The sequence below is a fragment of the Thalassophryne amazonica genome, chromosome 1 (genome assembly GCF_902500255.1).
Source record: "Thalassophryne amazonica chromosome 1, fThaAma1.1, whole genome shotgun sequence".
NCBI lineage: Eukaryota > Metazoa > Chordata > Actinopteri > Batrachoidiformes > Batrachoididae > Thalassophryne > Thalassophryne amazonica.
In genome coordinates, this window is record NC_047103.1 from 7,500,605 (window position 1) to 7,526,455 (window position 25,851).

General features: G+C 41.2%; 1 protein-coding gene and 1 long non-coding RNA gene across 2 annotated transcripts in view; both read right to left on the reverse strand.

The window, feature by feature from the left end:
• Window positions 1–25,851, reverse strand: part of pola1 (polymerase (DNA directed), alpha 1) — a 159,659-nt gene that overhangs the window by 33,356 nt on the left and 100,452 nt on the right. The window contains 1 exon segment of the mRNA XM_034181311.1: window positions 576–669. Within this exon segment, the coding sequence (XP_034037202.1) occupies window positions 576–669 (94 nt within the window).
• Window positions 4,702–19,995, reverse strand: LOC117531679. The gene is made up of 3 exons (XR_004566707.1): window positions 19,916–19,995; window positions 5,366–5,368; window positions 4,702–4,712 (listed from the first exon to the last, which is right to left on the reverse strand). It is a non-coding gene; the product is annotated as an uncharacterized LOC117531679 (long non-coding RNA).

Sequence of the window (25,851 nt, forward strand, 5' to 3'; positions counted from 1 at the left end):
GTTCTACGCAAGTCTATGCAACACTCTGATACTGTTTGCAAGTCTACATAACACTGAGCTAGTGTACACTTTGCCTTCGAAATTGTACACTACCCTACGCCAGTCCGGTGAAAAATCCTTAGATTTTTTTTTTTTTTTATCAGTACATACCTGCATTGCTAGATTTTATTCATCTCTGCTGAACTCTGCTAGCAGTGAAGCTTCAAAACCACAGAAGAAGAAGCGGCAGGCCAAAGCTTTCCCCCTGCACGCAACATCCATAACCTCCATAACGCGACATTAAACTACACCGGTATTATGATTATGTTCCATTTACATACGTACTTCTAAAATATATCTGTATCACTGATAATCTAGATATACCACCCAGCCCCAAAACATACAGGCAACCATTCACCGCCAGAGTCAGAACCACTGAGCCTAACTTGTGTCTCTTTGCAACTGTGGGAGAGAACCAGAGTACCCAGAAAGAACAAATGAGGAGACACCAGAAGATGAAAACTCCACACAGAAAGACATCAGGCTGGATATGAACCCAGAACTGTGTTGCTATGAGGTGATGTGCGTGTTCTTACCTTTTTCATCACTGTTCAGTTTGATGAAGGCATGGTCCCAGTCGAAGATGAATCTGTAGAAGCAGAGCTGGCTGTACAAGGCCTTCTCTGAGTACTGTCGAGAGAAAAACAAAAAGAAAAAACAAAAGTTTAAATCACATTAGCTCACATCATGACTCAGTCTTATCCCACCTAAATCTTTTCCGTCCCCACTCTGATGATTGATGGAATGAGACATGAGGTACTTCAGGGCCATCTTTCCCCAAGGCTGCGAGGCACATGGGGCCACGCGGCCTTACAGGGAGCCCCCCAATACAGCAGGCACCAAAGGCAAAGCACACACGCAATGATGGGATCAGTACCTTGCATCAACAGGAGGCAGGGAGTGATCTTGGTAAACGCAGACCAGCCACCCTTTAAAGATGTGCCCCTGAATACCTTGCATATGGGAGCAGATTGGATCTGTGAGTGAAAGGTGTAGGACAGAGGCCTGGTCCCAACGACAGACACGTGATGTCCCCAAACTTTGTAGAGATGACAGGTCAATACCCCACCTGAGACTGCCCTCTAGGACAAAAGCTGGCCACCCTAAAACCCAAACCACCACAGCTACTGAGGCCAGGGAACTGGACCAAGGAGGAAGGCATCATCCTAATTCTCCAGAGAGGGTAGGTCAACACTCCACCTGAAACTGCCCACTAAGCCAAGAGTCGGCAATCCTCCAGCACACACCAATGTGCCTCATCCCCTGGGGTTGAGTTCAGCACTGGGTTAAATAGGAAAGAATCCCCAAAGCTCAGCAGAGCATGAGAACCAATGCCAGACCCGAGACTGTCCACTAGGGTAAAAGTCGGCAACCTCTGAACTGGTACCACCATGTATCCTGAGGCAGAGAACCCAGCACTGGAGTGCAAGGAGGTCATGATCAAAGTCATAGACAGAGTGGACCAATGCCCCACTTAAGACCAAGGTGCTGGCCAAGGGCTTAGTGCGCTCGTTTGCAGAACGGAAGGTTCCCAGTTCAAGGCCACACCCCTGGCCACTCTCCACAAAATGTGGAGTTGCGTCAGGAAGGGCATCTGGTGTAAATATTAGTGCCAAATCAACATTTGGATCAATATCGGATCTGCTGTAAAGACCTGAAGGGAGAAGATGAAAGAACTTATTTCCAATTGTACATATGGACCAGAAAAGTGCATTTTTGCCCTTTTTTAAATTTACCAACTGTTTTGTCTTGGTGGGGGGAGTGAATTCACATAATGGCTCATAAGACTGCTTGGGCCATGTAGGATACACCTGTTGTACCTTATGTTTGCAAGATTTCCAAGATTAGATTCTGTCAAACGTGTGGTACTCGTCACTTTCCCTTCTCGTGGGGCGGCATAGCAAAACAATTGTTCATTTTGCGATAAAAGCATGGAATTTGGCACACATATTCTAAATTAACTAGTTTTTATTTTCAGATATGGAGCCATCCCGGAGCTGACCTCTAATGAGCTACAAGGGTCAAAGAATTACACAGGGGTCAAAATTTAAAAATGCTCTAATCATGATGAAAAGTTGCTCCAATTTTGGTAAAAAGTGATGCAAATTGGTTGAAATAAAAGGATTAATAAATGGAATAGTTCTGACTGTGTTGAATGCTTGGTCTCCAAAGTAAAGGTCAAACAAGGTTGATGTTCATTGGATTCGATAACGTATGTTAGTTACCCTGTAACATGATAACTAAGCATGACACATGGTGCAAACTATTCTTTTTAAAAATGCTATTAACTCAACCAATAATGTGCATACATTTTTTTTTTTTTTTTACCAAAATTGGAGCAACTTTAACTTTTGACCCCTGTACAACCTAAACCTGACCTTTGTCACCATTTTTGCTGTTTTTACCCCATAACCTCATTGAATTCAGTCATAGATAGTCCAAACTATACTTTTTTGTAATCTTTATGATCAGACAAATAATGTGGTATAGTTTTCAACATGATTGGAGCATTTTTATATTTTGACCCTTATGTAATTCTTTATTGACCTCTGTAGCTCATCAGAGGTCAGCTCCAGGATGGCTCCATATCTGAAAATAAACATTAGTTCATTTAGAATGTGTGTGCCAAATTCCATGCTTTTTATCACCAAATGAACAATTTTTATCACAATTTTAGCTAAGCAGCACCACTATTCTTCTTCTTCTTCTTCAAAAAAAAGCAGGCTGTTTTGATTTTGCTCATTATGATGAACACAACTTGCCTGTACCAGTCTTATTCTACCTGTGTGTAGGTTTTAACACTGAAACATTGAAGATGATTTGCTGCCAGATTTTAAAATAAGTCAACTTAATGTTTTTTAGGTCTTTGTAGACATCCTGCAGTTGCAGCCCTGCAAATGTGCACTCATTTGTACGCGCAAACCTCCGAGAAAACATCTCCCTTCCTCTCTCTCTCTCTCTCTCCGCAACAAACTAAAGCAAGAAAACAAATTTGCTTGGTTTGTTAATCTCCACTGCAATTAACTGGAGCCCCACGACAGCCTGGCGGAGGGAGAGCGAGACTGAGAGGATGAGCGAGACAAGCGTGGTGGGAGGGTAAGCGAGGGAGAGGGAAAAAAGAGAGAATAAAGAGAGAAAGAAGGGAGAGATGGAGAAGACAGGAAGACAGAGGAAGAGAAGGGGATCAGGCCTGAAATACCCTCCCTCATAATAGTTTGTTGTGATAAGCCATTGTGAGAGAGGCATGCGAACAGCCGAGGCTGTCAATTTGATTAGCCATTATACTGCATGTTTAATTGCAGTTATTGGCTCGTCATTTCCCAACTACGCTGGAGAGGGCACGCTAAGCCCCGACCCCACACTGCCATCAGGTGTGCGCCGAGTGCTTTATTATTACCGCCAGGAAGAATCTCCTGACAATCCCTGTGTCAGTATCTGCGTGTGCCATTATACCTGCCAATCGGCAGCCGGAGTAATTGTAATTTCAGTTTTTACCGCAGCGGCGTAATCAAGTGCCAAGAGCATCTAATGCAGCTAAATGCAAACTATGCGATGTGTGTTTAATGGCTTTCTACGCCGGCCCACATGGCACCGCAGCTGTTGACCGTTGAAGCGCTGCCTAGTCAACAACCAAACCATGCACATCCCATAATGGAGCCTCGGTTACGGTTGCCAAGGTTGAACAAGCTCGGCCGGTGCAAACAGCACACATCACACTTCTCCGTCTGGAAAATAAAACACACGTGGCACTCCACATTCAAACAATAAAATGTTGATTGTGGGCGGGCCCCGCCCCGGTGGTGATTTGACTGACAGGTGTCAGAAACGCGTGGCCTAAATGTAACAGGGTTGTTATTGAATTTAGAGCCCCCTCAACCCTACCTCGCTCTCTCTCTCCCACACACGCCTACCTCGTCATTCAGCTCGCCGCTTTGTTCCCGCACTGACACCATTTCAATTTGCTCCACAAATCTGAAGCATTTTCAGCCTGACTGCCTGAGGAGCAAACCAGCTGTGAAATTGCCTCTCTCCTGGGAGTGCAGGACCCCCCCCACCCCACCCCACCACCACCACGAACCCCCTTGCTCCTTTGCCTCCCCCCCTTGTCCCTGAATGGCTGCCACCCAATGCATGTACATGGGCACAAACATACAGAAAGACATTAAAGACAAAGCAGAAATAAATCTGGGCACATGTGAAAGTGAAGAAGAACATGGGTGTGGCATGTGCAGAAGAAATAAAGAAATACACTATTTTGTTGTGTGTTTATGTGGGGGGGGGGGGGGGGGTTGCAGTAATGTTGAGTGTTGCCATGGCTACAACATGGTGTCATCACATCAGAACTCTTATGCTCTGTCCATCCATTTGGACTACCAACTTGTAGACAAGAGCTCAATTCCAAGTGGAACCGCTTCAGGCCACCTGTATGTGTCCTTGAACAAGACACGATCATCTGTCTTCCTCTAGTCCACCCGGTTGTAAATGGGTACCAGTCTTGACTGGGAGGTGACCAACAATGAACATGTGTGCCATCCAAGGAGAGCCGTGGATTCTCAAACATTTCATGCTATAATCTCTGAGGATCAGAACCAGTTTGGTGTCCCTCAGGGCCTGGGGAGGACTTTCTCTCCACATCAATTTTCCAAAATTTATATGGGAAGATGGTAGCAGAGCTGGTCATCTTCCCAAGCAAAATACCGTGGGACACTCCAAGGGTTCCCAAGTCATCTGAGATGTATAGCCTCTCTAGCATGTTCTGGGTTTCCGTTCGGAAGTGTCCAAACATCTCAAGAGGGTGTGAGATTTCCCTAATACGATGCCCAAACCATTTCAACTGAATTCTTTCAAAGGGAATGAGAAGCATATTGAATGACCACAGAAACACCTGAAGTGGTACCACAATGACATATTGAAGATACGGAGAATTTCAAACATTGAATGTTGTAGCTACATTGTAACACATACATGAGTCCTCGATTTCAAATGTTTGGTGACCCGAGCTGTCAAGTTGGGTAAGGCCTGGGAGTGTATGCAATGTCCTGAGTGGCAATGACTACCAGCCCATCTGTCTACCATAGGCAGGTGAAATGTAGGCATATCCATGGCTTTTTCCAGTTGCTTGGGTCCTCATCAGTGAAGCATCTGCATGCTGGAGTATTCAGCACTTTAATGTTTCCCATGATCCCCCTGGCAGCCCCTTGTGCTTCCCAGAATGCACCGCGGCACCAGCAGAGTTCCGGTGTCTCACAGTGCATGCAAACAATGGCTAGTGAGGATGTGGATGGCACTGATCCAGCAAGTTCACGTGCAATTATGATAATGACACGTTCTCCCAAGTTGAGAGGGTTATCTAGAGGAGGTGTAGCATCTGTGATGGACTTCTACTGTGCCCTGATGTTGTCTTGTTGTTAGGTTTGTTTACATTGTGCCCCGAACTGGAACTCTGCTGAAAATGACCTCCTGCATGAGTCACGGCTGCGAGGTGCAGCGAGATTCACAACTGTGAAATGGCGACTGGCCATAGAAACACACCAGGTGTCCAAAATATCGCAACTGACATTCCATCACAATGCATTAAGTCTCTCTAATTAACTCTGAGACACAGTCATTCCAGCAGTACCCAAGCATCCTCCAGCAACCACATGGATGCTAGAACACCTCAACACCCGATCCTTCCTCCTTGTCGCAGCATGAGGGCTCGACTGGAATTTCCAATACCTGTGATAGGTGCAGCGTTCCTATTCTGTAACCTCAAATGATAGCGTGGAAACTGGCTATTCGTCAAAGGGAGGATCACCCGTCCACTTAGACAGGCCCTGCAAGCTGCAACTAAAGCCCCCATAATGCATGAGAACCCAACAAGAGCCTCCAGAGATACCTAGTACCAGAAACATTCAAGCATTGCCTCACAAGCATACAGTAAGACCGGGACCCTAAACAGTTAGGCTCTTTGTTCTTCTGCAACATGACTGGTGTCTCCAGACACCTCGGACCAGGGATGTCACAACTCCAGGCATCTCTTGATCTCATAAGCCAAGAACCCAAGACCTAAAGACAAGAATTACACTGCAGTGACAACTGAATCTCTCAAACCCAAACTGACCTGAAGCACAAAAGCCACCTCTAGACCATCAGCCCACCACTGATGGCTACCCCTGTAGAGCAGATGGGAAAGTGTTGAAAAAACACCACCATTTAAAGGCTGAAAATACACCTGCAGAAGTAACACAAACAAGGCCTCAGTGCTACACACTTTGCCTGAATCTTCTCCAGCTCTGCTGCAAACATCACTTTGTAAATATGGAACCTACAATATTCAGATGACTGCAGCTGCAGAAAGAGAGGGGCCGAGGAAAGACGAAGGACAGAGAGAAACAAACATTTCTCCTCAGCTGTGAGGCCACAAGGCTTTGAAACTCTCAAGCATTTTAGATGCAATGAGCGCTATTGCAGTTCTTTTTTCCCCCGTCATGCCGATCAGCTTCACAAGACACCATAATGAGTCAATATATGTAAATCTTTACTAGGCAAACACGGCGGGAAACAAAGGCATTTAACTGGTGCTCTCGCCTGCAAGCCTCCAACGATTCAGCACCGGTAATTTCTCCCTATTGAAAGGCATAATTGCCTGCTATTTGAAGATATTCATGCTCAATTTTTGAAATTAATTTCAATTGGGGGAAATGTAGAAATGTCAGCTCCAGTGAAAGAGATTTGATTTCAATTATCCTCGCTCAAAGGACTGTGATTTCCAAATACACTTAAGCAAAATTATGACAAGAATTTTTGTTCAGCAAAATTCAGTGTTTAAAGAGCGATTAGGCGATAATGGGGCAGCTTTGAGTCGGCAGTGAATGCAGCCGTCTCCCTCTGAAAGGCACTCAATTATCTCTGATTGCTCCTGCTATAATGTATCAAATAGAGATACCTGCTATTGCCGTAATTTGTGTGAAAATTAACATGCTGCAATTTCCACTAGAGGGAAAAAGGGAGCTCTAATGGGCGCCTGAGCGTACATCAATAAAACGAGGGGAGAAAGAGAGCGAGCGAGCGAGTCAAAAAAGGGAGGGCGACAGAAGGAAGAAAGAGATTGTGTGCAAGCGCTGAGGAGGGAGGAGAGAGAAAGTAAATGAAAAGAAAGGAAAGGAGCAGAAAGGGAAAGAATGTGTTGAATAAAGGGAAAGGAAAAAGAGTCAGGACAGATTTGAGACGTGATGAGAGCGAAGATAAAAAGCTATTTGAGTTAAGCACTGCAGAGGACAAAAAAAGAGAGCGAGAGAGAGAGGAAGAGAAAGAAATTAAATTTACTGAAAATATTACAAATTGCACCTGTGCATAGCTCTCCCAAATTACCAACCAATCAAGGCAAAGTGCCTATTACTCTCCCATTACATGGAGATCAGATCACGCTTTGAAACTGTGTCCAGAGAGAGAGAGAGAGAGAGAGAGAGAGAGAGAGAAAGAGAAAGAAAGAGAGAGAGAGGGGGGGGGGGCACCCACAGCGATGGCAAATGTACCAATGATGCAAAAGGAGTTAAAAACGAGAAGCTTTGCAACAAATGCTGTTTATTTTCCCCAGGGTTGTATTTTTTTTTTTTGGCAGGTGGAAATGTATTTGTGGGAAAAAACAAAAGCTGATTGTCTTTCTGGCTGGATGTTATCGTGATAATCTACAAAGATACGGGCAGATGACAAAACAAAGTGCATCGACACGTGGCGTTTTTAATTTCACCAGCGATGATTTCTCATTGTTGCCGCCTCATCTTCCATCTTTCCAGTTGTTTGAGCTCAGTCCATCAAAACGCCCTGAACGGCCTCTTGACTACTTGCATAATTGGCAGCAATTTGAAGAGCGAGCTGCTGAGATATTAATCTGGTTTTAAACAATAGTATTAGCTCATACTGAAAACTCACTGTTAGCCAAACGTGTAGTAGTCTAATAGTCACAGAATGCAAACGGTAAGGAAAGGCAGCACGCAACAATATAGATACAATCACAAGGGTTTTGTATATCAATTATATGCTTAAATTAAATTATCCATGTAGGCTTCTCTGTTGTGTGTGTGTATATATATATATATATACACACACACACACACACACACACACACACCGTAATTTCCAGACTACAGAGCGCGCCTGAATATAAGCCGTACCCACCAAGTTTAAAAAGAAAAAAAAAGTACATAAATCAGCCGCACTTGTCCATAAGCCACAGGTCTACACGTTGTAACATGAGATATTTACACAGAAACTTTAAATTAAATACGTACCACAAATGTTTTATTTCCTGAAGGTGTTTCATGCCCAGCATGTCGCACGGTGGCACGCGGCGCCTCTGCTACACAGAGAGAACTGCTTAACTTAACTTTTTTTTCTTCCTTTGTGGATCACGAGATAATTTCATCGCCTACAGCCAGGATCACCTGGTGTCTGTGGTAAATGAGATGTTAATGAGGCGCTGTGACTTTTTTAACTTGTAGCGCAAAGACAGCGACGTAGTGGGGAAGGGGGAGAGACAGAAGCTCCACTGACTGATCTGACGGCGCAACTGCGATGCAAAGTGCCAGAGGAACTTTTCTTCAACCACGACAAGGAATTAAAGTATTTTCAGACGTTGTTTTCCACAATCAGGAGACTTTATGTGGATATTTTTTCTTCAGGATGTGCTGATGAATCCACTAAAACAGGTGTTAATTCTTCCCCCAGTTCTTTCCATAATATTGCCCCTTACAAAGCACAAGCTCGAACTATTCTGCACTTTTAAATTTAATCAAAGTCACAGCAAAAATAATCAGGCCTGGGCCCTGCAAGAACTTCTCTTACGGACAAGATCCGCTCTTACAAAATCCCGGACAATAGATATAAGCAGTTTTTATACAGGATTACATATGCGTAACAGAGGCGGACCTTATTTCGCAAAATCCTTCTGTTACTGGCCCCCGTGGGCATTCAAGGGATGTCCATCCCCCTGCCCCAGGCCTGCGCAATAACGGGAGACATATGATTTATAATTGTAACTTAACTCTCTTTATCCTAAGTGGTACAAACTGGTTAAATCCAGTTCTACATGCACATACCAAGAGAGAACAAAGGAAAGTGAGAATAAGAATGAAACTAAAAGTATAACCCTTAATACCAAAAGAACAGAAAACAAATAAAACCATAATTGAACACAAATATATGTAACACAGGTAACACTTTATATTTACTTTGTGTGAATTTACGCTGCAGAGGATTGCAGCTTTCAGCCAATCAGCGCACAGCATCAATCTCGACGTATTTCAACTTATGAGAAAGCCTGTAAAAACCCATAAATTAGCCGCATCATTATTTAAGCTGCAGTGTTCAAAGCAGCTTATAGTCCGGAAATGACGGTGTGTGTGTATGTATGTATGTATATATATATATATATACATACATACACACACACACACACACACACACACACACAGTGAGGAAAATACACCCTGCAATTTTGCAAGTTGTCCCACTTAGAAATCATGGAGGGGTCTGAAATTTTCATCTTAGGTGCATGTCCACTGTGAGAGACAAAAAAGTCCGGAAATCACAATGTATGATTTTTTTAATAATTTATTTGTATATTACGGCTGCAATAAGTATTTGAACACCTGTGAAAATCAATGTTAATATTTGGTACAGTAGCCTTTGTTTGCAATTACAGAGGTCAAACGTTTCCTGTAGTTTTTCACCAGGTTTTCACACACTGCAGCAGGGATTTTGGTCCACTCCTCCATACAGATCTTCTCTAGATCTTTCAGGTTTGGAGTTTCAGCTCCCTCCAAAGATTTTCTATTGAGTTCAGGTCTGGAGACTGACCAGGCCACTCCAGGACCTTGAAATGCTTCTTACGGTGCCTCTCCTTAGTTGCCCTGGCTGTGTGTTTGGGGTCATTGTCATGCTAGAAGACCCAGCCATGACCCATCTTCAATGCTCTTACTGAGGGAAGGAGGTTGTTTGCCAATATCTCGCAATACATGACCCCATCCATCCTCCCTTCAATACGGTGCAGTCGTCCTGTCCCCTTTGCAGCACCCCCAGAGTATGATGTTTCCACCCCCACGCTTCACGGTTGGGATGGTTTTCTTGGGGTTGTTCTCATCCTCTAAACATGTTAAGTGGAGTTGATTCCAAAAAGCTCTATTTTGGTCTCATCTGACCACATGACCTTCTCCCATGCCTCCTCTGGATCATCCAGATGGTCACTGGTGAACTTCAAATGGGCCTGGACATGTGCTGGCTTGAGCAGGGGGACCTTGCTGCCCTGCAGGATTTTAAACCATGACAGCATCATGTGTTACTAATGTAATCTTTGTGACTGTGGTCCCAGCTCTCTTCAGGTCATTGACCAGGTCCTCCCGTGTAGTTCTGAGCTTTCTCAGAATCATCCTTATCCCACAAAGTGAGATCTTGCATGGAATCCCAGACCGAGGGAGATTGACAGTCATCTTGTGCTTCTTCCACTTTCTAATAAATAAACATAACAGTTGTTGTCTTCTACCAAGCCGCTTGCCTGTTGTCCTGTAGTCCATCCCAGCCTTGTGCAGGTCTACAGTTTTGTCCCAGGTGTCCTTAGACAGCTCTTTGGTCTTGGCTATGGTGGACAGGTTGGAGTGTGATTGATTGAGTGTGTGAACAGGTGTCTTTTATACAGGTAACAAGTTCAAACAGGTGCAATTAATACAGGTAAAGAGTGCAGAATAAGAGGGCTTCTTAAAGAAAAATTAACAGGTCTGTGTGAGACAGAATTCTTGCTGGTTGGTAGGTGTTCAAATACTTATTTGCAGGAGTAACATACAAATAAATTATAAAAAAAAAAAATCATACATTGTGATTTCCAGAATTGTTTTTTAGATTATGTCTCTCACAGTGGACATGCACCTAAGATGAAAATTTCAGACCCCTCCATGATTTCTAAGAGGGAGAACTTGCAAAACCGTAGGGTGTTCAAATACTTATACACATATATATACGTATATACACATATATATATATACACATATATATATACACGTATATACACATATATATATACACGTATATACACGTATATACACATATATATATACACGTATATACACATATATATACACGTATATACACATATATATACACACGTATATACACATATATATACACACATATATATATACATATATATATATATACATACATATGAATACAGTACAGTTCAAAAGTGGCTGTCAACATTTAGGGCAGTGATTGTGAACACTGGGGACAAAGAATCCAGTGCTGTTGAGTGTTAAAGGTTGGTGTGGGACTTTGCTGACCTGCAGCATCTCCTGGAGCAGCAGGATGTGACGATGTTTTCCAGGCTGGGAAGGTGGCAGCCGATGATCTTTGCGCACTGATGCTGTTGTGTACTCTGTATTATTGGCATTTATTCTTTTATTATTCAAGATTTTGTGCAGTGCTTTGATTCCTGGGAAAGTCCAATATAAACAGTCATTCTAAATATTATTAATAATGAATGTGTGATAAATCTCACAGGAGTTTAAGTCGCAGGACCTCCGAAACTAGTAAATAAAATAAATAAAAAAAAATTCAAGTTACACTCTAGAAAATACAGTAATTACATTCACTAATTATTTAGAAATCTGTAGTAAATGTTTAACGTCAAAGATGTCACTTCTCAAGTATAAACTAATCTTTGATGTTATCAGTTTACTATTTGTATATTTTATAAGTCATTTATTTTTCTGCAAGAGATCATTTATTTCATGTAGTAGTTGACTTTTTGTAGTATCATTATACATATTAAAAAAAACAAGTTGATGCAGTTCTTAGAGTATTTTAAGTTTTCCCCATGATTGTGTTTGCGCTCTAAATCAATAATGTGCAGAATAAAATTATTTATTGTCCTGAGTCACAAGATGAATCCACAACTTGTAAAAATAAAGCCCAGGTTAAAAAAATGAGGAAGAGTCCTTTCAGTCAACAGTAACCAAGTCCCAATCAAGGACTGGAGAGCAGAGTTCAGCAAATGATCATCTGCAGCTAGATTATTATTTTCATAAACATCTCAACATTTCATACTGTATACACTTGCTTTATTTTATTTGCCATATCTTGTATTTTCCATCTGTAGCCAACGCACCCTGTGACCTTTACGACTGTCACCAGGCGTCGTCTGTGCAGCACACAAAAATAAATAAATGATGACAGAGTGCAAACTGGCTAAAATGAAGTGGGTGCAGGTTTTAAGGCTGGGCGAGTGGACACGGAGAGTTAAATGCTTTATTCAGCCCACAGTTTAAAGTCGCGTGGCCCTCAGGTGCAGCAATGGAAGCCTAAGTGGCTCCAGTGACAGCAGAAATTGGCCTTCTGGTTTACAACCTGTCGCCACAGAGCCAGAAACAGCAAAGCAAGAACACAGTGGAAAAAAAAGAAAGAGAAGGAGTTAAGGCAGGGGTCGAGAAAAAACTGGTATGAATGGGACCGGGGGGGGGGGACATTTAAACATCACGTCCAAATTGAAAGAGTGTTTCTTTTAAATCCATTCTTCAAAGTGTTAATGAAGTGGCGAGCAGCAACAGCAAGACATTTAAATCCATCAATCAGCTCAAAGTGCTGACAAACCGTAACTTGAGGGTGTTTTACACACAGATTCATATAAAGTGTATTTTGGACTTGAAGTCACACTGGAGTATTAGCTGCATTTGCCAAAAAAATCCTTCATGATGAGAGATAAAAACCCACCGTGCACCCCCCCCCTTCTGAATTGACGAAACAACATATTTCTTGTAGCTTAGTATCTGTACTTCATTGTAAGACCTGTTAACATGAAATAAACTGCCTGCCAGTGGTGGCCAAGTGGTTAGTGCACTTGGTTTCAGTGCAGAAGGTTCCTGGATCAAACCCCACCCCTGCCACATTTCTCCATGCAATGTGGAGTTGTGTAAAGAAGGAGATCTGGTGTAAAACTTGTGCCAATTCAACTTTTCAATGCAGATCCATCTCAGACTTGCTGTGGTGACCCCGAGTGCAAGCAAGGGAGCAGCCAAAGGGACTTACCTAACATGAAATAAACTGGGATGCGATTTTGGACCTTAAACAAACCCACGTGACGGCAAATTTTGACGGGCATTTTAGGGGTTTGGGACATTCAAATGTCCGTAGCTCTGTGAATAATTAAGCTAGAGTTACAAATTATTGTTAATGTGCTATTTTTGCCCACTGCATGTATGCCTCATAGTTCATAAGCCCAAAATGCAGATAATTTGTTGAGAAAAGATTTTGACTGAAACACAAACTGTTGTATTCCCCAAATAATTTAGAAAACATTGTGCATTTAGGTCTATTGCAGATAAATGTGATTTTCATAAAAAGGCCCATTTTCTGATGTTGATAAAGTATGCCTCATTCTATGTTGTTACAGAAAGCTGCTGTATAAATATATTTGAGAAAGGTTGATTTTTTTGGGGGGGGGGGGATCACATAATATAAGATGGGATTCTATGTGATAATGTGAAAAAAATTAGATTTTACTTGTTCAATCCTTGTCTGAAGATAGGGGTTTCAGATTTTAAGCAAATCCCTCCAAACTCAACCTTCTGACCTGTGGTGAGCCACTCTAATTAAATTAATTTGCATAACTCACATACCACCGTGAAGCACACACCCAGACCCACATATTGAGTGGTAGTTTGTAACTCTAGCTTAATTATTTACAGAACTACATATACATTTTCTTAAATCCTCCAAACCGTGACTATCCAGGGTTGGGACCAGGAAGCAGAGTTGTAGTCTTACACACCTCTCTGCAGCTTCTCTCCCCCTGCCATCCCCTCATTACCCCATCCCCGTAGAGACGGTGCCTGCTCCCAGACCACCAATAACCAGCAAAAATCTATTTAAGCATAAAAATTCAAAAATAATATAGCACCTTCAACTGCACCACAGACTAAAACAGTTAAATGTGGTCTATTAAACATTAGGTCTCTCTCTTCTAATTCCCTGTTGGTAAATGATATAATAATTGATCAACATATTGATTTATTCTGCCTAACAGAAACCTGGTTACAGCAGGATGAATATGTTAGTTTAAATGAGTCAACACCCCCGAGTCACACTAACTGTCAGAATGCTCGTAGCACGGGCCGGGGCGGAGGATTAGCAGCAATCTTCCATTCCAGCTTATTAATTAATCAAAAACCCAGACAGAGCTTTAATTCATTTGAAAGCTTGTCTCTTAGTCTTGTCCATCCAAATTGGAAGTCCCAAAAACCAGTTTTATTTGTTATTATCTATCGTCCACCTGGTCGTTACTGAGTTTCTCTGTGAATTTTCAGACCTTTTGTCTGACTTAGTGCTTAGCTCAGATAAGATAATTATAGTGGGCGATTTTAACATCCACACAGATGCTGAGAATGACAGCCTCAACACTGCATTTAATCTATTATTAGACTCAATTGGCTTTGCTCAAAAAGTAAATGAGTCCACCCACCACTTTAATCATATCTTAGATCTTGTTCTGACTTATGGTATGGAAATAGAAGACTTAACAGTATTCCCTGAAAACTCCCTTCTGTCTGATCATTTCTTAATAACATTTACATTTACTCTGATGGACTACCCAGCAGTGGGGAATAAGTTTCATTACACTAGAAGTCTTTCAGAAAGCGCTGTAACTAGGTTTAAGGATATGATTCCTTCTTTATGTTCTCTAATGCCATATACCAACACAGTGCAGAGTAGCTACCTAAACTCTGTAAGGGAGATAGAGTATCTCGTCAATAGTTTTACATCCTCATTGAAGACAACTTTGGATGCTGTAGCTCCTCTGAAAAAGAGAGCTTTAAATCAGAAGTGTCTGACTCCATGGTATAACTCACAAACTCGTAGCTTAAAGCAGATAACCCGTAAGTTGGAGAGGAAATGGCGTCTCACTAATTTAGAAGATCTTCACTTAGCCTGGAAAAAGAGTCTGTTGCTCTATAAAAAAGCCCTCCGTAAAGCTAGGACATCTTTCTACTCATCACTAATTGAAGAAAATAAGAACAACCCCAGGTTTCTTTTCAGCACTGTAGCCAGGCTGACACAGAGTCAGAGCTCTATTGAGCTGAGTATTCCATTAACTTTAACTAGTAATGACTTCATGACTTTCTTTGCTAACAAAATTTTAACTATTAGAGAAAAAATTACTCATAACCATCCCAAAGACGTATCGTTATCTTGGCTGCTTTCAGTGATGCCGGTATTTGGTTAGACTCTTTCTCTCCGATTGTTCTGTCTGAGTTATTTTCATTAGTTACTTCATCCAAACCATCAACATGTTTATTAGACCCCATTCCTACCAGGCTGCTCAAGGAAGCCCTACCATTATTTAATGCTTCGATCTTAATATGATCAATCTATCTTTGTTAGTTGGCTATGTACCACAGGCTTTTAAGGTGGCAGTAATTAAACCATTACTTAAAAAGCCATCACTTGACCCAGCTATCTTAGCTAATTATAGGCCAATCTCCAACCTTCCTTTTCTCTCAAAAATTCTTGAAAGGGTAGTTGTAAAACAGCTAACTGATCATCTGCAGAGGAATGGTCTATTTGAAGAGTTTCAGTCAGGTTTTAGAATTCATCATAGTACAGAAACAGCATTAGTGAAGGTTACAAATGATCTTCTTATGGCCTCGGACAGTGGACTCATCTCTGTGCTTGTTCTGTTAGACCTCAGTGCTGCTTTTGATACTGTTGACCATAAAATTTTATTACAGAGATTAGAGCATGCCATAGGTATTAAAGGCACTGCTCTGCGGTGGTTTGAATCATATTTGTCTAATAGATTACAATTTGTTCATGTAAATGGGGAATCTTCTTCACAGACTAAAGTTAATTATGGAGTTCCACAAGGTTCTGTGCTAGGACCAATTTTATTCACTTTATACATGCTTCCCTTAGGCAGTATTATTAGACGGTATTGCTTAAATTTTCATTGTTACGCAGATGATACCCAGCTTTATCTATCCATGAAGCCAGAGGACACACACCAATTAGCTAAACTGCAGGATTGTCTTACAGACATAAAGACATGGATGACCTCTAATTTCCTGCTTTTAAACTCAGATAAAACTGAAGTTATTGTACTTGGCCCCACAAATCTTAGAAACATGGTGTCTAACCAGATCCTTACTCTGGATGGCATTACCCTGACCTCTAGTAATACTGTGAGAAATCTTGGAGTCATTTTTGATCAGGATATGTCATTCAAAGCGCATATTAAACAAATATGTAGGACTGCTTTTTTGCATTTACGCAATATCTCTAAAATCAGAAAGGTCTTGTCTCAGAGTGATGCTGAAAAACTAATTCATGCATTTATTTCCTCTAGGCTGGACTATTGTAATTCATTATTATCAGGTTGTCCTAAAAGTTCCCTAAAAAGCCTTCAGTTAATTCAAAATGCTGCAGCTAGAGTACTGACGGGGACTAGAAGGAGAGAGCATATCTCACCCATATTGGCCTCTCTTCATTGGCTTCCTGTTAATTCTAGAATAGAATTTAAAATTCTTCTTCTTACTTATAAGGTTTTGAATAATCAGGTCCCATCTTATCTTAGGGACCTCGTAGTACCATATCACCCCAATAGAGCGCTTCGCTCTCAGACTGCAGGCTTACTTGTAGTTCCTAGGGTTTGTAAGAGTAGAATGGGAGGCAGAGCCTTCAGCTTTCAGGCTCCTCTCCTGTGGAACCAGCTCCCAATTCAGATCAGGGAGACAGACACCCTCTCTACTTTTAAGATTAGGCTTAAAACTTTCCTTTTTGCTAAAGCTTATAGTTAGGGCTGGATCAGGTGACCCTGAACCATCCCTTAGTTATGCTGCTATAGACGTAGACTGCTGGGGGTTCCCATGATGCACTGTTTCTTTCTCTTTTTGCTCTGTATGCACCACTCTGCATTTAATCATTAGTGATCGATCTCTGCTCCCCTCCACAGCATGTCTTTTTCCTGGTTCTCTCCCTCAGCCCCAACCAGTCCCAGCAGAAGACTGCCCCTCCCTGAGCCTGGTTCTGCTGGAGGTTTCTTCCTGTTAAAAGGGAGTTTTTCCTTCCCACTGTAGCCAAGTGCTTGCTCACAGGGGGTCGTTTTGACCGTTGGGGTTTTACATAATTATTGTATGGCCTTGCCTTACAATATAAAGCGCCTTGGGGCAACTGTTTGTTGTGATTTGGCGCTATATAAAAAAATTGATTGATTGATTGATTGATTGACATTTGAATGTCCCATACCCCTAAAATGGCCGGCAAAATCTGCGGTAATGTGGGCTTGTTTAAGGTCCAAAATCAGATATTGAGTTTCAGTTTATTTCATGTTATCAGGTAATAAAATGAAGTACACATACTAAGCTACAAAAAATGTGGTTTTGTCAGTTCTGGAAAGGGGGGCGGGGGGTGCACAGTGGACCCCTCTGGCCCATGGACTATAAGTTGTACCAATCTATAAGTCACATTTATTTTTGAAACGTGCTGACACTTAACACCTGTTTTACTTATTTACTGTATAATACACAAACTGCTCCTGAGCAGAAGCTCACGAGCTAATTAATGTTACTGTACTAGGGACAAAAATCAGAGTAAATTACTTTTTGTGGATATTGAACAGATAAAAATGGCTGTATTCAATGCGATGGGGCACTGCAGTCTCGTTTGAACCCTGTGTCATATCGTGGGATTTGACTTGCTCCTGTTGTGCAATATATACACAGCATATCTTCACATGGACAAATGCTGCACCGTTTTGTTTTTGGCTGCAATCACCGAAGCAGTCGCGAAAAGTGTTTTTTTTGTTCAGTTCCCAGTGGAGAAGGGAAGACGAGGCGAATGGGAGATGTCATGTCGGTAAGTGTTAGTCTACACAGCTAACCAGTGTAGCTGTATTCTCTTGCCTGCAAAACCGCTTCGACATGTTTGTGCTCTGGGTCATAAACAAACTGCAACACATGTCCACTGTCCCACCACATTATCACTTTTTCTTTGCATTTTCACTTTGCGTGTAATTTGCCCAAAAACTCGGAGAAAATGGCATGTTTTTCCTCAGAAGTAGAGAAATTACATCATATGCGTCATATTTTACCCCTTTAGCGCCCGCCCTCAAACGAGACTGTGATGTCCAATGTTTGAAAACTCTTTTGTAAGGTATTTGTAAAAGATAATAGCCTTACATTAGCTTAGGCTAGTTGACTTGCCATTGCTGTTTTTGTTGTCTCACAGTCTAAACAACTGTTGTATCAAGTAGTATGAAAGTTATGGTCCCTGTTTTTATACAAGAGTATAATGTTTCAGTTTGAGAGCATGATTTATTAAAACCCACTCACCTCTCTTATTCAGAGTTGCTGCTTCTCATTTTATGGCAAAAGCATCCAACTTAATGATATTTTACTCCTACCTTCTGCTCTGGAGTGTGAATTGCAGTACCTCATTTAGTACAGGAGCAGCTTGTCACACATATAGATGGTGGCATCTTGTGGTCATGGAAGTTATCCCCTTAACGCCTATTGTTGCATATATGCTACAATATTTGACTCAAATATGCAACATACCAAATTGACCAGTATGCCTGTTGTTGCAAATTTGCAACATACCATTATTATTATAACATAACATAAATTATTACCAAAATACCAAAATTACTATTTATTTTTTGTGCAGAAGTGTAATTAATAATCTCAACATTATTTACCATCTACTTAAAGGCAAAAACACAAACAAAACTTTTTTATATACAGCTATATAAATTCAAGCGTTAAGGGGTTAAATGGTTTTTTTTAAATCCAGTATAAGTCGCTTTGTGATACAAGTTGCACAACCTTCCAAACTAGTATTAAAAAAAGGAAACTTATCTGGAAAATAGGTTATTAAAAGTAAGTCCCTTCGGCTGCTCCCTTGTTTGCACTCGGGGTTGCCACAGCAGATACAAGGTCTGCCAATCTGCAAGATGATTTGGCACAAGTTTCACGCCGTGTGCCCTTCCTGATGCAACTACACATTACATGGAGAGATGTGGCAGGGGTGGGGTTTGAACCGGAAACGTTCCGCACCGAAACCAAGCACACTCACCACTTGGCCACCACCCCTGGCCTGGAAAATATGTTACTCGTTACTTTAAATTAATTAAAGGATTAGCAAAGTATGAATGAATAACTTAGAGCACCACAAAAAATAATAAGTAAAATTTACATTTTGTCAGTTTAAATGCAGTCTAAAAGTTTCCAGTTGATTAAATTGTCGAACATTCATTTAAACATGGCTAATATGTTTTAAAATGTGTTTGTAAAGCATTTTAAACAGGCATCTTTGGTGAAGAACTATGCCAAGCTTCATCCAGAATTTAGCTCACTGCAATTTCACCAATGGTTTAGCAACAAATGGAACCAATTTAACATCATGCAAAATCAGGACAAAATTTGAGAGTGAAAAGCGATTTGACCTCTTGTTGCCTTTGAAATGTTTCATTTCTTGCCCAAGTACTTTCTTGAGGATTAAATTTGGGAGCTTGAGTATAAAACACACTGGTAAATCTACTGCAATTCTCTTGAGCATTTCCATCTGAAGCAGAGGGTCAAAGCGCTTTACAATGATGCCTCACATTCACACTGCTGCACATGTTGCGCAACTGCACCCTGGGAGCAACTTGGGGATTAAGGACTTGCCTAAGGCCCGTCAGTGATTTTCTGGTGTGATGGGGATTTGACCAGATGATCTGGTTTTCAAAGTTATTTGGATTGGGGGGGGGGGGGGGGGGGGGGGGGGGAGTCCTGTTACAACACAGTTTTGCAACATTTGACATCAAAAATGTTTTATTTACCAAATATGCAGTAGGATCATTGTGAAATAAAACTCAAATATAACGCAATGCTAAAATACCCTCGGCTGTATGAGCATCGTCTTCTTTGTAATTTGCAATGGTTTAATTGGTATCCTCTCTCTCTCTCTACACTCAACAAAAATATAACTGCAACACTTTTGGTTTTGCTCCCATTTTGTATGAGATGAACTCAAAGATCTAAAACTTTTTCCACATACACAGTATCACCATTTCCCTCAAATATTGTTCACAAACCAGTCTAAATCTGTGATAATGAGCACTTCTCCTTTGCTGAGATAATCCATCCCACCTCACAGGTGTGCCATATCAAGATGCTGATTAGACACCATGATTAGTGCACAGGTGTGCCTCAGACTGCCCACAATAAAAGGCCATAGATTAAAGCATTAGCCCAGTAACCATAAGGAAATAAAGTGAAAGTTCTTTTGTCTAAGATTTCTAGCAATAATGATTAAAGCTGAATTCTGTAACAGATAAATAGATCAAGAGAATAGATTAAAGCATTAAATTACTGTTTGCCCAGTAACCATAAAGAATTAAAGTGAAAGTTCTTAAGTACAAATAATTATACATTTACTGTTATTTACATTCGTGAATAAGAGCCGACTGTCTTAGTTGCAATTTGTACATGTTCAATCAAGCCCCTCTGTTTTGTCATGTGATAATTTCAGAAAGACCACAATGAAAATAAGCATTTATGCTTAATTGTGTTATCTGTGTATCACTGATATATATTTACCTTAGTATGTTCATAATGATGTTGCAGAATAAACTCAGTCAATCAAACATGAACAATATTTTATTTACCTTTTAACGTGGTCTGCGGGAGGGCAAGCGTGTGTGCATACATGAGCTTTCGAAAAGAGAGGAAGTTACCTTTTGACCGTGTGTGATTCTCATGCACGCTGATGTCCGCAAGATGTCTTGTAAATCACTCCAGAGGTGTTATCAGGTTACACAGAAACACAACGGTTCCAGAGCGGATTTCGTCATGTTAAATTGACAGCCAGAGAGAGAGACCAGCCAGTGATGTCACAGTGCCTCTCTACTGTCCCCCCCCAAAAAAAAACAGACTTGCATGATTCACAGCATAAAGACAGGGCAGAGAATGTGACATTTTGTCCTGTAAAAACAGGTCATGGTTAGCCATCTTTGAACTTGCTCAGCTTAGAAATGCCAGCTGTGGAGGACGGCTTTCGGACTGTGGCTAGGCAGAGGAAGCCCCGTAGGGCTTGGTGCCCGGTTGTGGCACCCCGACCACACTCACCAGTGCAAACTGTGAATCGATTCTCCCCCTTGGATTTGCCAGATGTAAATTCTCTGAGCCCACGGGTGGCTTCCACTCCTGTCTCCAGGCCGAAACACCGGACTTTAGTGATAGGGGATTCTATCACCCGCAAAGTCAGGTTACAGACGCCGGCTGACGTTAAATGTATTCCTGGGGCCAGAGCTCCCGACACTGCATCTCATCTTAGGGTGCTGACGCTGCAGAAGGGAAGACAGATGAAGGAACATGACATGAGATATAGTCACATAGTTATTCACATTGGCACCAATGATATCAGGATGAAGCACTCAGAGGTCACAAAAATGGACATAGAGAGGACTTGTGACGTTGCCAGAAAGATGTGTCGGCATTGATTAATAGTCTCTGGTCCCCTCCCCTCCCGGGGTACTGATGAGGCGTTTAGCAGGCTAACATCATTAAATAGGTGGCTGGCACAGTTTTGTAGACAGCAAGGCTTTAGCTTTATTGATAACTGGCCTTCATTCTGGGGCCACCGTGGCTTGCAGATGCCGGAAGGCCTCCACCCTACTGGGGAAGGCGCCACCATCTTGTCTGCGAACATAGAGTTCTACAGGGAGGGTAACATTAGGAATCTACAGCAGGCCACGGAGCAGGTAATTAGAGACCCTGCAAGGCTTATGACAAATGTGGGTGTGGAATCCATTAGCTTAGTGGGAAATTTAGTGCAGAAAATCCACTATGGTGATAGTGCAGTTTATTTGCCAGGGATGGAATTTCAACAAGATGAGACTGTGGCCTGCTTTCGTAGTTGTGTCCATAAAAATCATAGAGGGATATGCTTTCCAAACTTAATACCCATTACTATATTGGATGATGTTGAAATTGAGGATGGCCCAGTGGTTGATCCAGCAACAGCAAAGATTTCATGTCTGCTACCTACAACGCGCAAGGAATGTCTTAAACCCAAACCTACTTCTAGGCATCTTATATATGCTACTCTGGAACCACCCCTAAACCCAAACAGTTCAACTGTCAACCCCACTGAGGTCCTTAGACTGAGTCTCATTAACATAAGATCACTATCCTCAAAATCATTGTTGATCAATGATCTAATTATTGATCATCACTTAGATATCAAATCAAAATCAAATCAATTTTATTTATATAGTGACAAATCACAACAAATAGTCGCCCCAAGGAGCTTTATATTGTAAGGCAAAAGCCATACAATAATTACAGAAAAACCCCAACAGTCAAAACGACCCCCTATGAGCAAGCACTTGGTGACAAAAGAAGAGAGAATCAGGAAAAAGACATGCTATGGAGGGGAGCAGAGATCAATCACTAATGATTAAAAGCAGAGTGGTGCATACAGAGCAAAAAGAGGTGAATAAAAAGAAACACTGGGTGCATCATGGGAAACCCCCCAGCAGTCTAAGTCTATAGCATCATAACTAAGGGATGGTTCAGGGTCACCTGATCCAACCCTAACTATAAGCTTTTTCAAAAAGGAAAGTTGTAAGCTTAATCTTAAAAGTAGAGAGGGTGTCTGTCTCCCTAATCCGAATTGGGAGCTGGTTCCACAGGAGAGGAGCCTGAAAGCTGAACGCTCTGCCTCCCATTCTACTCTTAAAAACCCTATGAACTACAAGTAAGCCTGCAGTCTGAGAGCGAAGCGCTCTATTGGGGTGATATGGTACTATAAGGTCCCTAAGATAAGATGGGACCTGATTATTCAAACCCTTATAAGTAAGAAGAAGAATTTTAAATTCTTTTCTGGAATTAACAGGGAACCAATGAAGAGAAGCCAATATGGGTGAAATATGCTCTCTCCTTCTAGTCCCCGTCATTACTCTAGCTGCAGCATCTTGAATTAACTGAAGGCTTTTCAGGGAACTTTTAGGACAACCTGATAATAATGAATTACAATAGTCTAGCCTAGAAGAAATAAATGCATGAATTAGCTTTTCAGCATCACTCTGAGACAAGACCTTTCTAATTTTAGAGATATTGCGCAAATGCAAAAAAGCAGTCCTACATATTTGCTTAATATGCGCATTGAAGATTTCTCACAGTATTACTGGAGGTCAGGGTAATGCCATCCAGAGTAAGGATCTGGTTAGACACCATGTTTCTAAGATTTGTGGGGCCAAGTACAATAACTTCAGTTTTATCTGAATTTAAAAGCAGGAAATTAGAGGTCATCCATGTCTTTATGTCTGAAAGACATTCCTGCAGTTTAACTAATTGGTGTGTGTCCTCTGGCTTCATGGATAGATAAAGCTAGGTATCATCTGCGTAACAATGAAAATTTAAGCAATGCTTTCTAATAATACTGCCTAAGGGAAGCATGTATAAAGTGAATAAAATCGGTCCTAGCACAGAACCTTGTGGAACTCCATAATTAACCCTAGTCCGTGAAGAAGACTCCCCATTTACATGAACAAATTGTAATCTATTAGATAAATATGATTCAAACAACTGCAGCGCAGTGCGGTTAATACCAATGGCATGCTCTAATCTCTGTAATAAAATTTTATGGTCAACAGTATCAAAAGCAGCACTGAGGTCTAACAGGACAAGCACAGAGATGAGTCCACTGTCTGAGGCCATAAGAAGATCATTTGTAACCTTCACTAATGCTGTTTCTGTACTATGATGAATTCTGAAACCTGACTGAAATTCTTCAAATAGACCATTCCTCTGCAGATGATCAGTTAGCTGTTTTACAACTACCCTTTCAAGAATTTTTGAGAGAAAAGGAAGGTTGGAGATTGGCCTATAATTAGCTAAGGTAGCTGGGTAAAGTGATGGCTTTTTAAGTAATGGTTTAATTACTGCCACCTTAAAAGCCTGTGGTACATAGCCAACTAATAAAGATAGATTGATCATATTTAAGATCGAAGCATTAATTAATGGTAGGGCTTCCTTGAACAGCCTGGTAGGAATGGGGTCTAATAGACATGTTGATGGTTTGGAGGAAGTGACTAATGAAAGTAACTCAGACAGAACAATCGGAGAGAAAGAGTCTAACCAAATACCAGCATTACTGAAAGCAGCCGAACATAAAGATATGTCTTTGGGATGGTTATGAATAATTTTTTCTCTAATAGTTAAAATTTTATTTGCAAAGAAAGTCATGAAGTCATTACTAGTTAAAGTTAAAGGAATACTCGGCTCAATAGAGCTCTGACTCTTTGTCAGCCTGGCTACAGTACTGAAAAGAAACCTGGGGTTGTTCTTATTTTCTTCAATTAGTGATGAATAGTAAGATGTCCAAGCTTTAAGGAGTGCTTTTTTATAGAGCAACAGACTCTTTTTCCAGGCTAAATGAAGATCTTCTAAATTAGTGAGACGCCATTTCCTCTCCAGCTTACGGGTTATCTGCTTTAAGATGCGAGTTTGTGGGTTATACCACAGAGTCAGGCACTTCTGATTTAAGGCTCTCTTTTTCAGAGGAGCTACAGCATCCAAAGTTGTGCTCAATGAGGATGTAAAACTATTGACGAGATATGGCATTGAACAACATATCCTTAAACCTTGTTACAGCGCTTTCAGAAAGACTTCTACTGTAATGAAACTTATTCCCCACTGCTGGGTAGTCCATTAAAGTAAATGTAAATGTTATTAAGAAATGATCAGACAAAAAGGGGTTTTCAGGGAATACTGTTAAGTCTTCAATTTATATGCCATATGTCAGAACAAGATCTAAAGTGTGGCTAAGGTGGTGGGTGGACTCATTTACATTTTGAGTGAAGCCAACTGAATCTAATAATAGATTAAATGCAGTGTTGAGGCTGTCATTCTCAGTATCTATGTGGATGTTAAAATCACCCACTATAATTATCTTATCTGAGCTAAGCACTAAGTCAGACAAAAGGTCAGAAAAATCACAAAGAAACTCACAGTAACGACCAGGTGGATGATAGATAACAAATAAAACTGGTTTTTGAGACTTCCAATTTGGATGGAAAGATTAAGAGTCACGCTTTCAAATGAATTAAAGCTCTGTCTGGGTCTTTGATTAATTAATAAGCTGGAGTGGAAGATTGCTGCTAATCCTCCCCCTCAGCCCGTGCTACGAGCATTCTGACAGTTAGTGTGACTCGGGGGTGTTGACTCATTTAAACTAATATATTCATCCTGCTGTAACCAGGTTTCTGTAAGGCAGAATAAATCAATATGTTGATCAATTATTATATCATTTACTAACAGGGACTTAGAAGAGAGAGACCTAATGTTTAATAGACCACATTTAACTGTTTTAGTTTGTGGTGCAGTTGAAGGTGCTATATTATTTTTTCTTTTTGAATTTTTATGCTTAAATAGATTTTTGCTGGTTATTGGTGGTCTGGGAGCAGGCACCGTCTCTATGGGGATGGGGTATTGGGGGGATGGTAGAGAGAGAGAAGCTGCAGGGAGGTGTGTAAAACTACAACTCTGCTTCCTGAGATATGATTGGGCTATGTGAAACCTGGCTTAAACCTACAGCTGTCCTCCCCTTAAATGAGGCCTGCCCACCAGCATATACATTTAGTCACATCCCTCGTGATGCGAAGCAAGGCAGGGGTGTTGCTCTTATTTATAAATCTAGGTTTAGCTTATTAGCTGTTGGGGGTTACAAATATCACTCATTTGAGCATCTGATTCTCTGCTCAGGATATTACACATTGCCAAGGTCAGAAAAATAAAAATCAGC